This window comes from Bombus vosnesenskii, unplaced genomic scaffold (assembly GCF_011952255.1).
Source record: "Bombus vosnesenskii isolate JDL3184/JDL3185 unplaced genomic scaffold, Bvos_JDL3184-5_v1.1 scf7180000013263, whole genome shotgun sequence".
NCBI lineage: Eukaryota > Metazoa > Arthropoda > Insecta > Hymenoptera > Apidae > Bombus > Bombus vosnesenskii.
In genome coordinates, this window is record NW_022882923.1 from 8,484,826 (window position 1) to 8,502,420 (window position 17,595).

The window sequence follows — 17,595 nt, forward strand, 5'->3', positions numbered from 1 at the left end:
TATGTAAATATGTATTTATTTCGTAGGAAGACCGAGTAAGGGCGCCGACGATCGGATCGTCGTCGACCGCGTTAAGGAAGAAAATTAAAGCTAGCCCAATACAACGTTCATTGTTATTCAGCCTTTAAGGTAAACGAACGACGAACCCTCGACCGACCAAGTCGATACGCCTCAACTCTTAGTAGATCAAGCGCCGTGCGTCAACTACAATTCTACCATAGCGTAATCGTAATCAGTAACCGTAGAACCCTCTTACTTGTTTAAAACTGGCTCGTAGGCTAGCCTATGCACCCCGACTCCAGATGATTCGACTCCTGTTACCAAGAAATCCGGAATCCTCGAACATCGCTTACTCTTATCGCTACATCTATCAAAATCGCTACGCGTGTAAGAGATCTAACGAATATCGCGTGAAATTTCATCGCTCCACTATCCGATACGATATTTCAACAACGATCGTAGTGTAATTAGTTATCTATAACGATGGCTATCCGTAGTAACGAGAACCGGATTCGTATTGAGCAGGCCAAGAGATTCCTGGTCCGTTCTTATCGTTGTCGTAGACGTACTTAATTTTTGGATGACCGCTCGATCCGAAGAAAGAATCTCGAATCATTCCGAACATAGCCGTTCCGAGAGCCATATTGCTGATCATTCCAGCCATCGACGCGGTTGCACGCGCATGAGCCAGGGCCATTTGAAGCAAAAAAGACAGCACCAGTCCGAATCCTGGCATCATCTGCGTCATCTTCGTCTTGAAAGCCTTGCCCATGTGAATCATCGAATTGGTCACCTTTCTCGACACCACTTCCTCGTGTAAACGCGGCAGTTGAACGACCAGAGTGGATCTCGCGTCTTTCTGATTTTCCTCGATGATTTTGTTATCCCCGACGTTGTCGAAACTTTCCACGTTGGAGTCGTCCTTGGACCGTCTGTCCGAATATTTCTGTAAAAAAGATTTGAAAAAGTTCTTAGCTCGTTTCTGTCTTTGTCTCTGTTCCTGGTCCCGCGACGACTCTTTCTCGAAATCGTACGCCACTTGGCTCTTCGTCGGTAGAACTTTCAGCTCGTCGGAATCTTTTCCAGACTCCAAAGACACGATGTCTACTTCCCTTATCGGCTCTATCGGACCTGCTCTATCGTTCTCCGTTTTTTCCATTCTAAACTCGGCATCGAGAGATTCTATTTCGCCGGCAAGTTTGTCGTGCAGTTTCGTCCCAAAGAGAACTCCGAAAGCATCGTACGCGTCATCCGAAGTATACTTGGTATCGTCGTTCTCTATCTCCGAATCGTTCGGTCTGATCCTGTCGAGAAACAGCGTGATGATCTCGTCGTCGTCTATGGATCTCTTAATATCAACCATCTCCTCGCTGTTCTTCAACAGCTGAATATCAGTTTCTCTCGAACCTTCTATGCTTCTCTCCCTTTTCTCCTTATCCTTCTTCGCTCTGTCACCTTCGGGTCGTTGGTCCAAAACTTCCTCCATTATGTCGCTTATGATCGTCAATATACTAGGAAGATTCTTGTTATCCTTGAGTTTCGCTCCTCTACCTTCCCTGAATCCGGAGAAGCTGATTCCCAGCTGGTTATTCCCATAGCCCTTGATCTTCAGATATCCTATGTCCGTTTGAAACTTGTCCTCCGCCAGCTTCCTGTACCAGTCGAGTAAGAAGCTCTCGATCGATTCCTTCCTTTCCAGCAGCCTCTGCTCGAAGTCGGTCGTCGACATGCCGAAGAAATCGCGCACCTGGCTGTCCGTGTCCAAGTAACGCCCCAAGATACCGAAACTCGGTAGAGACGGAAGATCAGGAAGAGAAGGCAGATTACTGACGACAAGCGGCCAAACGAAGATACCCAAGCATCGTATGAAGCTGAGACTCAGAAGACACTGTATAACCTGCTGCGTAACTCCTTTGCTCGATGGTCGATCTTCCAAGTCTTGGATGATCTTCAGGATCTCGTACTGGTCGGCGGTCAAAGAATTTCTCATCGTGGAGTTCAACTTGTCGACGAGATACTGTTCCGATTTAGAGGGACTCGCGTTGGTGAATCTCAGATTCTCCTTCGCTCTGATCAATAACCGAAGGTACTCGGATTCCGTGATGTTTGGCAACGTCAGGGTCGACGATTTCGAAGACGCCAAGCTATCCGCTGTGTCCGCTTCTTCGTTATCGTAATAAGAGCCGAGGACGTCTATGGTGCTCCTACGTTCTCTACTTTTAACTTCTTTCGACGATTTTGAATTGACAGTCGCTGCTTCTCCACCAGTATCGGATAAGTCGACCTTCTCGTTGGAGATGTCTATGAGGATGCCTGGCGGTTGGTTTGCGTATCCTGGGACGGCTCCGTCATTGTCTGTAAAGATAGAAAGAATTAGAGATAATTCCGATAGCTTCTATAAATATCGATCAACGATAGATTCACCTACTGACGGCGTGATCGTTGGGTCTCCTTCCGATTTGCCCTCCTGGGCTTCCGCGCGCGAATTACTTTGCGAATTTTGCGAGTCTGATCGTGCCGCGAGTTCGCCAGCCTGCGTCGACAACGTGGGAAACTCGGTCGACGGCTGGGAAATTCCGGGAAAATGTAAAATCCCTGGTAGTTGAGAGATACCTGGAATGTTACCGGCGATGGAACCAAAGTCTGGCAGACCGGGAATCTGTACGATGCCGGGGAACTGAGAAAACAAATCGCTGATGCTGGAAAAGTCAGGCAATGAGAAACTGTATTGTTTGAGAATTGGCCAGATGATGTTGTTCGTGCAAGCTACAAAACTGTAACCCGTTATGCAATTTTGCATTCGCGCGACGTAAGATTGTCTAGCCGTGTCTGGTATTCCTCTTTCCACCAATCTGATGATATTTATCTGTCTCTTGTTCAAACTGGAAGCAACAGAATCGGTTACGTTTAAATACGATCGCTCCAATTCCGGACTCTTGCTCAAAATGTCGGATAAGATGTTCTCTATTTTCTCCTCGGCTTGCTCCAAAAGTTCCGCTTCTTTGATCAAACCAGCTTGAGAAGCCTGCACCGCGGGACTGGAAGGTTTCTCCGACAGGAGAACTTGAAAGTTGATGGAACTGGAACTCGACTCGCCAGGCAGATTCTGAAGAGTACCGAAATTCGGGAAGCTGGGTAGCCATGGATAAAACTTGGCGATCGTCGGCCAAGTAACGTCTCTGCTACATTCCAAGAAGTTTCGTTCCTTGATGCATGGCTTGATATTCTCGATATATTCGAGCCTCGTGGCAATCGGCAACAAATTCTCCGCGATATTTATAATATTAATCTGATGCTCGGACAGATGCGGCGAAAACTCTTGCGTTCTTACCGGAGCTGGCGAACCGGCTAAATTAGGAATAGAAAATTGAACAGCTTTCAGGATGTTGGATATGATGGTCTCTGGCAATTCGTTGTAAATTGGAAAGAATCTGGTGTCGGTTATGGTCACTTTGGTGTCCCCGTGCTGTCCTGTCTTCACGTCGGTCTCCGAAAGAGCCGGTGTATCGGAACTAGAGCTAATCTCCGTTAACGTGGAATTAGAGACGGGACTGGGCGAACCACTGGGTCGTACGCTGCTTACGATTCCAAAATCCGGGAAATTCGGCAACCAGGGAAAATAGATCAACAGCGTTGGCCAAACCACGTCCCTGGTGCATATGAGAAAGTTTTCGGCGCGCAAGCACGAGAGCATCGCGTTGACGAAATTGGGTCGAACATTGTCTGGAAGCAAAGTATCCACGATACCAATGATATTCGCCTGTTGCACGGTTAGCAAGTCGAGGAATTCCTGATTTTTGGTCGTGAAACTGGAAGTTGCTGAAGTGGATTTGATGGATTGCAGTTGAACCGATCGGAGAATGTTATAAATCACGGACTCTGGAAGCTCGGAGAATATTGGGACAAATCTTGTGCCTGACACGCTGATTACCGGTACGTTGGGTACTCTGTTTCGCGATTCCTTGTCTCTGAAGAAGATACCCGCCACCTTTTCCTTTTCCACGTTCGACGCGACCCGTTCTTGTATCAGAACCCCGGGATTTATCGAGCTTTCATCGATCTCCGTGGATCCTTGCGGATCAACTGGCTCCTTCAAGCGATCGGGAACCTCGGATTGCGGGAATTCGGATAAAGTCGGCTGGTACTTTGCGATCGTTGGCCATATTACGTATCTGGCGGCGTCGATGAAATCGTTGCTCTTCTGAAGATAGGAAAGAAACTCGGTGATGAAAGTTGCGCGAGCAGACGGCGGGAGAAGAGATTCCGTCAGGTGTAAAATTTCGATTTGCCTCTTGGTAAACGTGACGAATCTCACGGCGTTCCCCGTTAAAATAAACGACGGTATCTCTCTGGCCTGCTCGTAGGATTTCGTAAGATAGACGTTCTGTAGGATCTCCAAGATCCTGGTCTCCAACTGGTCGGAAGATCGTAACAAAGTTCCTCGATTCTTCAGCGACGAATAAGCCGGTGCCTCGGTATCCTTTGGAACGGCAGTTGCTCCGACAGGTACGTAGAAGTTGAGATTGGAATAGGCGTTGAGTTGTGGAACGTAGCTACCAACGTCCGACGACAGCTCTGCACCCTGAAACTCCGGCATGAGACTGAAAATGTCCGGAAGAGTCGGAATGAAACGTTTGACCGTTGGCCAGGCTGAGTATTTGAAACAAGAGAGATAGTTGTACTCCTTCATGCATCTGACAGTCTTCTGAACAAATTCTGGCCGATAAGAGATCGGGATCAATTGCTCGGCCATGTTGATGGTTAATAATTGATCCTCGGGTATCAGAGTTACATACGTATCCATCGATTGATCCAGAAAAGACGGCGAAGTGGATATACGTGGCTGTTCCTTTAGCGTATTTTGAAGAACCTGGATGATGAGCGCCTCCGGTCTAGGCTTCCTCGTTCTGGTACCATCGGCGTCCACCACTTCTGGCAGCTCGCCGATGTCTTCCGAGAAGCTGGGGAAGGGGAAAATCGGATACTGCGGAGACAGATCGGCGATCGGATACCAACATTGGTAATCTGGAAAAGCGGGCAACGCTGGGAAGTATTGTTTGACCAAAGGCCACGCAAAGTACTTGACGCAACTAAAATATTCGAATCTTCGGACGCACGAAAACATCTTGTCGGAATATTCTCGGCGCAAGGCTTGAGGTAAAAATTTCTCGGCCATCTGGAGAATAGTCAACTGATCGAAAGTGAGCAATTCCTTCAGAGTGTCGTTTTTCGGATCGATGTAAGAGACCAGCGTTTCGTCGTTGGGATACGATTCCAGAGCGTCCTGCAGGATGTTGTACACCGCGACGTCCGGGGTGAGAAGCCTGACTCGATGAAGATCCTCGACTCTGCCCGATTTTTGCTTGTTACCCTGAAACACGTCAAACGCGTTTATCTCGATTGAAAGGACGCGCAAACATTGACCGATCGATTCCGCAAGATCGTCCATCGCGAGCGGCCAAACGAACATTCGCGTACAGTTTAAGACACCTTGCCGTCGAACGCACCCTGTCGAGTTAACGATCAAGGATCGTCGCCCTCTGCTAGCTACCAATAGTTCGGCGCGTCTGATCATTCGCGACTGAATCTCGGTTAAGCCGAGCTCGTTCGTATCGCTCGCGTAAGACTCGAACTCAAGACTCTAACGCGTCTAGCAACCGCTTCTTCGTCAATACGAACGCGCTATCCTCGATCTGGCTTTGCAAAGAAATGGCCCGAGCTCTCCACCGTTTAAGAAAACTATACACCTTCGCCGATCGTTTAGCGTCTGTTAGTTTAATATGTTTTACCTTGTTCGCGTTCCGAAGCTTCTCCTCGTTAAAGGCGAGCCACTCGTCCGTCTCGACCTGCCGTTTCGAATTTAAGACTTTGGCCTCGTCTATCTTGTCGGTCTTCCGAGCGTCGAGCGCGTCGTCGCGAATCGATATTAACTTCTTTATCTGTCCATCGACGATCGATTGCTGTTCCCCATCGGATATCTTCTTCTCCTCCGCGTTCAAGTAAACGGTGGAACTCTTACGTTTCGATTTACCTCGTGGCTCGACGAAAGATCTGTATTCTCTATTCGCGAAAAACTCTTTGCCTTCTTCGGAGACTGCACTTTCGTCCGACGAGTATTCCTCTTCGCTTTTGCTATCGTCGTCTTCGAGCTTTCCCGATTTTCGAAAGTAATTGGGAAGCGGTTGTTTCGATTTTTCGTCATCCTGGACGCGACTCCCCTCGGCATTCGATATCTCCGATTCTTTAGGCTCGATCGCTTTTACGGAGCCTTTGTACTCTTCGTTGCTGTGGCGCGGGTCGAACGGGCCAGGCGCAACACCATCGGCATCCACTTGCGAATCGAATCTCCTGATTCCCTCGTCCGTAGCTTCTCCGATCTGTCCAACCGGAATCCCCTCGCTCTCTCGAACCTCGGATTTACCGACCAAAGCAACGTCGTTCCTTCTACGCTTTTTCACCACACCAGCTTCCTCGTCTTCCTGTTTCAACACCTCGCTGTTACCCTCGTCACTCGCTCCAACCACGTCCACCGCCTTCTTCGTCTTCCGATTCTCCCTTTTCTTCCTCGACTCTCCTTCGGACACTGCGAAATCATGTCCCTCACCGCCACATTTTATGATCAGCGATTCGAAAATGCCTTCGATGTCCTCCTTCGATTCTTCGGACTTGGCCTCGTCGATCTCCGTCAAATTTATTCCACCAAAGTCGTTTTTCTTTGCGCCCGGCGAAAGTTTGGCAACTGATTGAGCCTGGTTCTGTTCATCGTGCGATACACTGCGTGGTTGGCCAACGCGGAGAACGAACGGCAGAAGCAGCAGACAGAGGAAAGATCGGGGGAAGAGATGGAAGGTCCTTGTTGGCTGTAGGCGTCGCGAGTCGAGTGCTCTCATGGTCGCGGTCGAGAGGCGAATGTCTCGGCCACTTGCGAGCCGGTCTATGGTCAACCATGGCGGAGGTATGGTAATACATATAGCGTCGTCCGGGACGCAGCGGAGGAAGATGCTCGTGAGAGTGTACGTACAGGCTCAACCAACGAGACGCGGGCATTCACGAGACTGTGTGAATAGGCAACAGCCGGGAATTTCCATTTTTATGCTGCCCCTCTACGAGCGAATCGAGTTCGCGGTCTAACGGGTGTAGATGCATTTACCTTTACGTTTCTTACGATTCCATCGGCAGCGAAGCAGATTCGCAGAATCATTCCATTAAACGACTCTACCGGCGTGCTCCTTCGCGAGCAGAACATTTTCAGGGTTTGAAGGAACTGAGCGCGTTTTGTGCAACGTTTTCTAGCGAATAGATAGAATCCTATCATGAATGGTCGTTAAAAACTCTATCGTACGGATGATATCGTTTCTCTTTTATGGCTCAACGTCCAGCGTGGCTGAAGCAACGAGTCGCTTATACCGGTCGCCGACCGCTAATGTGTCCAGCTCTGTTTCTTCTTGCGGCCGAACGGTAATGAGCCATTCAACCTTGAGGCAGTGGTGCTTGGAAAATAACGCCAAAGCCTCTTACGATTCTACTCTCCGCTACTCGTCCCTCGTTTCCTAGCATTTCCGCCATTTCTGTTGGACTAACAGAATCGTAGATCGACGCGAGTCAAACGGAGAAAAGATAGTCGGCTAGACTCCGCGGAGAATCGACACGGAGAATCCAGATTCTCCTGCGAAATATCGGAATCTGATATTTCGTCCTTGTTTTTCCGAACGATAAGACCGTACTTTCGATAGGAAAGGGAAATTAAGCGACAGTCGGCTTATCAGACGAGCTGACCTCGAAAAAACTTGCTTCTTGGAAGCGAAGAAGGTTCTACGCCGGTAAAAAAAAAGTCATTTATCAGTTTCTTTTATCCTTATCGTATTCTTAAAATACCCGTACCGAGGCTGGCTTTTAAAAGCTCGCCGCGATCGAGCACAACGTTCGAGCGGGCAAACGTTGCGAGAGAGGGGAGCAAAAAGACGGCGAGGGAAGAAGAAGTCGCGGCGAAGAGACCGGAGGATGCGGCTCGAATACGGTCGAAGCCGGGTTTCAAGTACATCTTTAATACGGCCTTTCTGGTTCTGGTGCAAGGGGTTGGATTTTTAGTCCTTGAGCGCGAATCGAGTCTAGAAGGGACGGCAGGGAGAAAGAGGAGTACCCGGCAACAGGATACGGCAGGGTAAAGAATTTTTACGACGCGCATTATTTTCCAACATGGCCTCCACTGTTTCCTTCTTCGGCTTACGCTTCTCTCTTTCCTTCCATAAAGAATTCGGATTCACCTCGCCATGCCGATGCAGTAAACCTGTACCGCTTTTCTTCCTTTTATCCGTCCAATGCCACCTTCGTTCTTAAGGTGTATTCACAATCGCGTCGACTCTGATTTTACTAGCAATAACCGCGTCCGCCTCGCCGCCGCAAATCCATATCATGCAAATCGCTGCTTTCGCTCCTTTACTTTTACCATTTTCTCCGCGGAATGTTTCACGCTTCCCAGCTCCACGTTATGTCATCCGATTATTCGCGAGATTTTACGTCGACGCGTAGCGCGTAATACGTCTACCGGGTTGCCAATAAATTTCTCCCTGGTTAACTACCTTTAGAATCGCCCTCTTTTTTCGTTAGAAACTTCTTCTCGCTTTAAGCAATTACGATCTTCCTCTCGATCTACCGATCACCGCTTTCTCCGGTTCTTTCTATGTGTCGTCCAAACGCGTGAAAACTAAAATGCATCGTTGCGCCATACTGCGTCAGCATCGATCGAATAATCGAATCGACGCACCATGCGCTGGGTCTATCTCGATCCGTATTTTCGGACTGTCCTAGACTTGAGGTATCGGAGATACTCGGATGCCTGCAAGATGTGTGCGCAAAGCAAACGTTACTTGATCTCGTATTTAATTTTACGAATAAAGAACCGCGTATCTAGACGATGGAAAAAAGATGCGTATGAATCTATATCGACCCATCGAAGCTTCCACAGGACCATCCGGATCCATTTGTACTCATTGGTTGCTTCGTTGGGAACGTTATTATAGATTGTAATTTCTTCGAAATTGCAGACCACGTTTATTACCTTCTTCGCTGCGGAAACAGCTGCTCGACTGCGTTAAATTAGCAGGGCCGTGAAAGCCATTGAAAACGTAATGGACAAAGACGTTCTATAGTTACCGCCTCCTTCGTTTCGTATTCCTTCGACGGTTTTAAGGAAAAGAGTCTTCTTCTCCACACTCGAACAATAATCAACGATGGATGAACGCGTATGGTGTGGCTGACGCGACGATCCTCGGCTATGGGATTCCACGGTCGAGCAGTTCCATGCGAGGCGAGCAATGTACGGATGATCGCGGGACAGCGACCGTGAAAGTGGGACATGATGTACGTTGGATGCGGGAAAGATTCCGAACGACTCGCGAAGGGACTGCCAGCTTTGATCCTGGAATGCCGCGATCCTACGTTTTGTCCCAATCGATCGATTCAATTTTCTTTTTCGAAACGGAAGTCTATAAATACTTACATGTCTTTTACATGTAAGTATTTGCGAGAAAGTGACGACGATCCTCTTCTTTCTGACGCGTCCTCTTTTCCAGAATCTTCCAACGATCATCGCGAGAAAGGAGAAGAGCGATACGGGATCGGTGGGTAGAAGCATGAAAAATTGCAGCCTGGTAAATGCGACGAGGCTGTGATCGCGCTGGATACGCCGGCGAAGCTCGCGGCACGTTCTAACAGCGTTCTCCAAAAGTGTTTCAACGGCGGCGCGTCCACGAAATCGACAGTCGAGGAGGAAATTCGAGGTAGTGCGCAGATCTACCGCGCACACGTAGGCCGATCCTCTTTTGTGGTGCGAACGCCGTCGTGGTCGTTCGTCCGAATCATACGGCGGCTCGTCCGAGCACGATTAACACGTTGTAATTCGTGGTTCCTGCTCGTATCTCGCGACCAAAGATCGAGTAACGATCGTAGGCAGGGAAATTCTTTGCCTGCAGCGAAGCCCCGGTGTCGATGAAGAGAACCACGTGATCGTAACCGGTTCGATAATGCGGCCGATTGGTTGGACGCTGGCGTGCGCGTTGCTCGCGACTACTTTTCCAAAAAGTGCAATCCTGTCGGACGTCCAGAGTGTTGGTGTCGCTGCGGGTTACCAGCGCGAAGCTGGACGCGCCAAAGTCACCAAACTGCTGCCGATTTCCAAGGTCGCGACCGTGGACCCCGATATACAGGAGCTGAGAAAATTCCTCGACGATCTGTTCGTCGGCGGAACGAAGAAGATTCGAGGTAAGCGTAAAGTTGACGTTTCGAGATATTATGGTTTAGAAGAACGAACGATAGTTAAATTGCAATCGATTCGACGAACGACTAATCGGATATTAAATATTTACGAAAAGCAAGCGGACAAGCTCGAACGTTTGGCCAGAAGCGAATCCAATTTATGTTAATGCCGATGATGTACAAAATGGGAGTGATGATGACAATGCTAACCGTTTTAACTCTGATCTCGCTGAAGGGATTGCTCATTGGTAAGCGAAAATTACTCTATAGTCATTGTACGTATGTACGTAGGGATAACGGTTCGGCTATGATAGTGTACGCTACACGCATACTGAATCAGGTGACATCGACGACCCATTTATCGAAATCCATCAAACATCTAGAATTCAATAGCAACGTTTTTCCTACTTACAATTCGCACATCGTAATTCTTTCGTTGTAGCAGAATCTGAATACGGACTTGGTTGCAGGTGCCATACTATTGATGCTAAAACTCAGCACGATAATAGCCAAGTTTACGTCTGGTGGGCAGCACAATGCGCAGCCTGCTCAACCGATCCACGTGCACGTTCACAACAGCCTGCCGACAGCTCACAATCAAGCGTACAATGGATGGATGTCGGCAAGCGGACCAGAAAACGCGGGAGAACATTACTACTACAGAGGATGATGACGAGTTCTTCGACGATATCTTTCTCTCGGACACTGTCTGTTCGATCGCCGCGATCGAAACTAGGCTATCGGACCTGTTACGTTCGTTACCTGCCGACCGACTGGTCCCGACCTCGACCAGTGCTGGAAAAATAGAGTAAGCGCGTTGCGGTTGTCGAGCAGGCATCGACGATACAGCGAACCGCAACTCACTTCTCGTGTACCAAAGTTTTGTTTAAGTATTCTGAGATAAGACTGGTAACTCGCGTCGCCTGATCGACCAACCTGCAAAACCAAAATTGTAAACTCGTACGTTTAAGGAACAACCTCACGTTTACCTCAAACTAGCAATAACGTTAATTTACTTTGTAAAGAAACTGCGTCTCTTCTCCTATTTATTCAAAGTGTATGTATCATCGTAGAACGTATTTATTAAACTCTTTCTTAGCAAGCAAGCTTTCTCTTTGTACTTCGAAATTAAGCTGTTCGGCCACTGATATTGAAGAGGATAGCCACGTAGCCACGGATCCGTCGAAATCCTCAATTTTTCGATAAGAATGAGAAGAGAAACGAAAGTCTCGACTTTTAGCGATCTAGAAGCAAAGTTGAATTTTCCGCGTTTCAAGGTCTGCTAAACTCATACGCGTCCGTGACCAACCGCGTGCATAGTACACCTTCTATGACACGAATCGCGGCAGCGAACTGCAGAGACCCAGTTTCCTAGTTTCAGTGGGGTAAGCAGACGGCAAAAAGGAAACTGTCTGCTCTCCGCTTGCTACGATTCCTTAGCAGTCTCATCACCGATCGAATACGAGCACCACGCGTTCTACTCGTCGGTTATGAAACGAATAAAAGTACAAACACGTAAAAACAGATCGTCGATCTTTTAAGCGTGCGAAAAGCTCGACAGCCCGAAAGATAATTTGATCGCGCGATTGTAAAATCAGACAAATATCGAGATCGTTCTGACAGCCGAGTCAGCTTGCACCCGGGACCGGAAGTAAGAAAAGGAGCAGCGACGAATGCGTAACGTTATTTGTTACGCGGAAATCGGTAAACGGTGATTCGCAACAAGGTTCCTCGTTCCGCTTAACGATCGATATCGGAAGAATGATAGAAGGAAAGGCAACGAACGTAAGAAGAATGAATAATTAAGCGGCAATTAGAAAGGCAGTTAAAAGCAAGCTTATATAGGTTATATTTCTATTTAAGAATTAACTTTCTAAGCGACGACGCGACACGACGCAGCCATGAATAGAGTGGACGCAATTTTTTCGTGCTTGTGCATCGTAATTCTCTTTCAAACTTTGGCCCGTGCCGAAGATGTCGCAAAGGAGTTGAACGACACTTTGAGGCTTGACGTTTCTCAGGGAATTGCACTGCATATCGCGAATGGCGAAGCGAACGTTACTCTGAGCCTGTCGTCGCTGTTCGGAAGTAAGTAAAACGTTTCTAAGATCAGTGTTCGATACGCACCCACGCGAATCACGCGATTCGTTGCAATTTCTTTTGAAGGGAACGATGTAGAGCAACGAGATACAGGAAGATTCAAACTTAAGAAAGGTATCCTAAAAAGAATTGGAATGACGATGATGATGGCTCCTCTGATCTGGCAGGTTTAAATTAACACCCTATACGTATTACTGGCCTGCAAATTTTTATGCAACAACGGAATGGTGGGGTATAATGCGCTACTATCGTGCCATACAAGCCTCGTGGACGTATCTCTGACACTTCGTACGAATTTTCTCGGAAACTGGCGCGATAAGTACAATTTTATTCCGCGTTATAATAATCGCAAAAAAGAATAATATGTATCAAGAGACATTTTCACTCTTCCCAGTAGGGGTACGTGGGCGTTGCGTTTTACCCCACGCCAGTGTCCCCTTTCGCTCCAGGTGAACTAACTTAACAAACATTTGATATTTACGCTTCAACGCGAGGTAAAGAACAACGGGTAGAGACACGGAAGCAGAGAAGAATAAATCGGAAAATAGCGCGCACAGTGGTTGATAATCGATCACGAACTGCGTTGCGAGCAAGCGTTTAGTGTCGTGTTGTACGACTGCGGCTCGTTCGCGTCTCCTATCGAAGAGTAACATCGATGTTTTATCCGTTCGTTTCATCGTACCCCCCTTTTCCACTTTGTACATTTTTACACTTTTGTATTGCCCATAAATGCATAAATATTCGCAGTCTACATATTGCCGATAAATGAATTTGGAAACCCGCTACTTCTAACGCGCATTTGCATTTTAGTTGGCAACGTTACCAGCTACCCTCGCCTCCCTCAAGATCAATCTGCTTCGAAGCATCTTCATAGGAAAAATCGCATTGGCGATAATGTTGTACAACGCGCTGAGGAATTCGCAGAAATCGGAGGTGGTACTGATCCATAAACCTGAATATCACGATCACTATTATCACACTTATCACGAACTGGAAGACGACGACAAAGGCTGGTGGGGACGACGAATGAAACGGCACCTTTAAAATGGAATAGCTTCGATTACTTCAGCGAATAATCGCATTCAGGATAATCGCCGTTCCAACCAAATTGCGTTGTCTGCGATACGTAATGATCGCGACAAAATGTCGCGATATTTCAAATATACGGTTCAAATCAAGAGTATACGCGATTTTCCATACGACGAAAAGGCACCGGATTGTATATAAAATTAAAATTAAGTTTTGGGTCTCGAAAGAACGTCCGGCGCAATGACCAACAACGAGATATTCCACGTGACCTACTTCGAGCTGGTAACGGCATTTTGGTCCAGATTCTGAAGCGATCGGCTCCGACCAGCGTTTTCCCTTTTCTCTGCCGTTAAATTCAACGTCGAAATCGAAATTTAAATGATACCGATCGATTTCAACGGGGATGAACATCGCCGTGCCGATGACCAGGCGTCTTCGGGATTACAGCTCAGCTTTCTTTCGTTTTTATCGGATAAAATTTTATCAACGCCGCAACGAGACTGGCTTATCGCGATTATGTCGTTGAAATTTGAAACCAATCAGAAAATCTACAAAGAGGTTGAAAGACATTTACTACGTGCTATTTAGTAAAAAATTGGTATACGACGTAAACGTTCGTCGTAAATACATATGTAACGAATTATTAGCGTAATGAATAATTAAGCGTTTCGATATTTCTGTGATTTCTCCGAAATACGGTATACTTGGTCCGCGTATTTCGTAGGTTCTATGTACATCTTCGGATTTCTTTCAAACTTTACGGATATAATGGTGATGAGTGAAATTTGTAAATGTCCCGTATGAAATGCAAGGTGTATCGATAAAAAGTTTCAAATATAATCGTCGAGGTACTTTGGCGAATTACTGTAACTACCGTTTCAGAAAATTCTTCACGTCTACTGTAACGACGATGGCGATTCTTGAATGCAAAAATTGCACCAGAAGACCGCTCTACTTTTTAAGAAACGAGCAAACTGTTTGCGTATAACGTTTCGTGACGAGCTTCGATCGTTAGAGACGGATATAGATCGATGCTAGGGGCACGTAACGAAAGTATTGTCAATGTCGAATTTATTCTCCAAGGCCTCGATATTCGTGGTGCGTATACGTGCCAGAAACCCACCTTCCGTTCGCATAGTTAGTATGCCAACGCCATCGATCCCGTATCGACAGTTCGCCATACGAATCGTAGTCCTATACCGTTTTCTAAACTACAAAATGCACGATGCACGACGCATACGTGGCAAATCAGAATGGAACCCGGATTAATCTCTGTATGCGTACGAGCTTAGATCAGCGCCGCGACACGTGAAAGCATTCGCCTTTTTAAGAAAACCTACAATCGCGCGTCTAATTTGGTTGAGCGTGTTTGTCGTTAGAAAAGTCGAATTCTCTTTGAGAGAATTTTTCCCTTTACGTTTGCTTTACGTTTACCCGATACCGATGTCGTTCGCCTTTAACTATATAAATTAACGATCTTTATGCCAGATCTCGATTGCATCTAATGGTGTATAGTCTCGTTCGTCGCTTGTTAATTTCGTTTAATTAGATTAAACGCCCGGATCCGGCGTGATCTCTGCTGGATCTCTAACGAGGTAATCGTAAACCGGTAGAAACAGAAATACGTAACACAGGCGATTAAAGATCGGAGCAAACGTACGCGAGATAGAAATCCACTCGTGCAGATACTTTTTCGAAAAGAGGAGTAACGCGTGCAATCCAAAAAGTAGTCGATAAATTCGCGAAATTCGCAGTTATTACGGGAACATAAACATTGCACGGTGCACGCGACAAAAACGTGGTCTAAAAAGAAACTTTGGCAACAACTTTTACGGCTTTGTACATTCGTAGAAAATCGATGTAGCTTCGATGCGTCGATAGAAGATTTACAGCCGTGTGTCGTCATATAATTATCCAGGCATACGAAACGCGCGAAAGCGAGCGTCGAGGACACCTCTACGCGTCCGTAGACTTTCCGCATATGCGGATTCCACGATTTCCTCTTCCCCTTCGATAAGTTGTTCGATAAATCGAAGAAAATCTTTTCCTCGCTTAGTTACATCATCGTTCGAGTCTCGAGGGGCTCTTCTTTGTTTAACGTGCTCGCCAAGCCAAGTTGCTGCAGCACGTCCAGATGTTGTTCCACGTAAGACGTTCTTTCTCGCAAAATATTTGAGATACTGAGAGTAAAAATGAATTGGCCTTAGTGTATATACAGCTGTTTAGTGTGTACAGTTTGAAAGTAATTCGTTGCCTAAAAATACTCGCTGCGACATGTTCTGACTTCGTTATGTTAGTTTTCATCTGAAACAATGAATTTCTTTAGCTCTGTAGAATTAATTGTAACGAAGCACGTCTTAAAGTTGCGGGTTCATATTTAGAACAAACGTAGCTTGTTTGGTCAAATTTTCCTCTCAACTTTAACCTTAACGTTGCGAAAAAATCAAAGTGTGCTCGAAACGTTTTAGAAAACGGTTACCAGAATTATGTACTTTCTCTTCTTTATTCTTATCCTTTGGAATTTCGCAATGACAAGCGAAACGGCCGAGCAAAACAGACCGTACGAATTTGGGTTCAACATCGTTGATTTTCAACATAGGTACGAGAAGAAAGGTTCGTAAAACACGTAAAAATTGAAGCGAATTAATCCCGTTGCGTTCTTCGAGTCGTTTTCAATCGTGTTAAACATCTTTTTGTTTTTCTTTTTTCGGAACGAGAGCGTGATTCGGACATAAATATTCCACGAATGTATGTCCATTTCACAAGATGCTGATGGAATTATCACGGGAGAATATGGATTCGTAACTGCGGATGGAGTGTATCGCGAAACAGGATACGTCACAGATAAAAACGGTGATTTTATCATCACCAGGATGACTTATAGAAGAATTAAAAGTCGTAAGTCTGCAAATTATATTCATAAACCAAGATAATTCGAATATATATGTATATCGGAGAAAAGTAATAAACCCTAATGGTTAGATTTCAGTGAAGGATGCGCAAGAAATATCGAAAGCAAGGCCGGTAATTGCAAAGAAACTGGTAGAAGCTGTAGCAAGGGCTTGTAGTGCGTGCAAACTCGTAGTAAAAACAGACGAATCCGAACGTACTACACAGACCATTCGACCGGTAACGCTACTTACTTCTCGTGAGAAGTTGGATGCCCTGCCACAAGGGATGTCAAACGCGTTGGAAATGGGAAAAGAGAGAAATGGTAAAAGATCCTTCTCTTACACGTCCGATGACTATCGTTCGATTCGACTATTTTTACTTCTCATTTTACTATTTACTCAATTACTTCGCAGATGAACTTTCTCACGAGAGAAAAAAAATCTCTCAAAGCTCGAAGGATTTTTCCAACGAGAGAAGGGGAAAGAATTTGGTTCAAGACGTGAAGAAAGATACGGTAGATCCACGCCTCAAACAGCCGAATATAGATGTTCAAATGCTGGTGAAGACGGCGAACGATCTTTACGCCTTAATTACTCGATAACGACACACGCGAGCATCGAGAAGATGGATATAGAAGCGGAGAAAAAAATGGCAGCTTTCGCGCAGAAAGTGAAAATGGTATCGATACCCGAGTGAAATATTTGTCGAACAAATTTGGTCATCGGCCGAACGTTTCGTTTGTTGCCAGCGATAATACGACGAAATTGACAGGCGAACGAAAGTCAACGACCGAAGGGATACTCGTTCCTTTGGTACTGCACGTGAACAACGAATTTTGTTTATCTTTCGAATTTTGACGTAATAAATTTTTAAAAGAAACGAAAACTTGTTTGTTAAACTAGCTTAAGGGAAACTTTATGCGACGTGAAATTATTATAACGAATAAAAGGGAAAATCGATCGATGAAATATGAAAAAGCGAGTCGAGTCGATGGAATTTTGAAACGTCTGTATTCGAATTTCGTTGAATTTTTATCCATCGTTGAAGGATTTGCCGTAAACGATCAAATTGGAGCGGAACGCTTGTGCGTCAAGCGTAAAGTCTTTTGCGTTAAAAGAGGATCAAGATGACGGTGATTCATCCGGACAATCATTCGCAACATGCTGTGACAGTTTCTTTGTTACGCTGGTTATGTAGCTTTAAGAGAGAAGACCGAAGCGGTTATGCTAATTAGCCTGAATAAATAACGAGATTCGCTGTAGGAAGGAGAAAAGAGTCGGGTAGAGCAATTTGGTACAGACTCCCGATAAATATTCGTTA

At 46.1% G+C, this 17,595-nt stretch overlaps 3 protein-coding genes and 1 pseudogene across 3 annotated transcripts; 3 read left to right on the forward strand and 1 right to left on the reverse strand.

Moving 5' to 3' along the window:
- Positions 1 to 332: 332 nt before the first annotated feature.
- LOC117234561 lies at positions 333 to 7,205 on the reverse strand. The gene is given in 4 exon segments (XM_033495920.1): positions 333 to 2,355; positions 2,425 to 5,371; positions 5,790 to 6,957; positions 6,959 to 7,205. Coding segments are annotated over 4 exon segments (6,072 nt in total). The 5' UTR covers positions 7,048 to 7,205; the 3' UTR covers positions 333 to 487.
- A 2,550-nt stretch (positions 7,206 to 9,755) lies between these two features.
- LOC117233580 lies at positions 9,756 to 10,940 on the forward strand. Its single transcript, XM_033494017.1, has 3 exons — positions 9,756 to 10,260; positions 10,371 to 10,502; positions 10,725 to 10,940. Exons 1-3 carry the CDS (start codon positions 10,023 to 10,025, stop codon positions 10,922 to 10,924), a joined length of 570 nt encoding a protein of 189 aa, XP_033349908.1. The 5' UTR covers positions 9,756 to 10,022; the 3' UTR covers positions 10,925 to 10,940.
- A 1,215-nt stretch (positions 10,941 to 12,155) lies between these two features.
- On the forward strand, positions 12,156 to 13,398 carry LOC117234571. Its single transcript, XM_033495933.1, has 3 exons — positions 12,156 to 12,342; positions 12,421 to 12,521; positions 13,165 to 13,398. The coding sequence occupies exons 1-3, from the start codon at positions 12,156 to 12,158 to the stop codon at positions 13,396 to 13,398; spliced, it is 522 nt and encodes a 173-aa protein (XP_033351824.1).
- A 2,513-nt stretch (positions 13,399 to 15,911) lies between these two features.
- Positions 15,912 to 17,132, forward strand: LOC117234574 (annotated as a pseudogene).
- Positions 17,133 to 17,595: the final 463 nt, after the last annotated feature.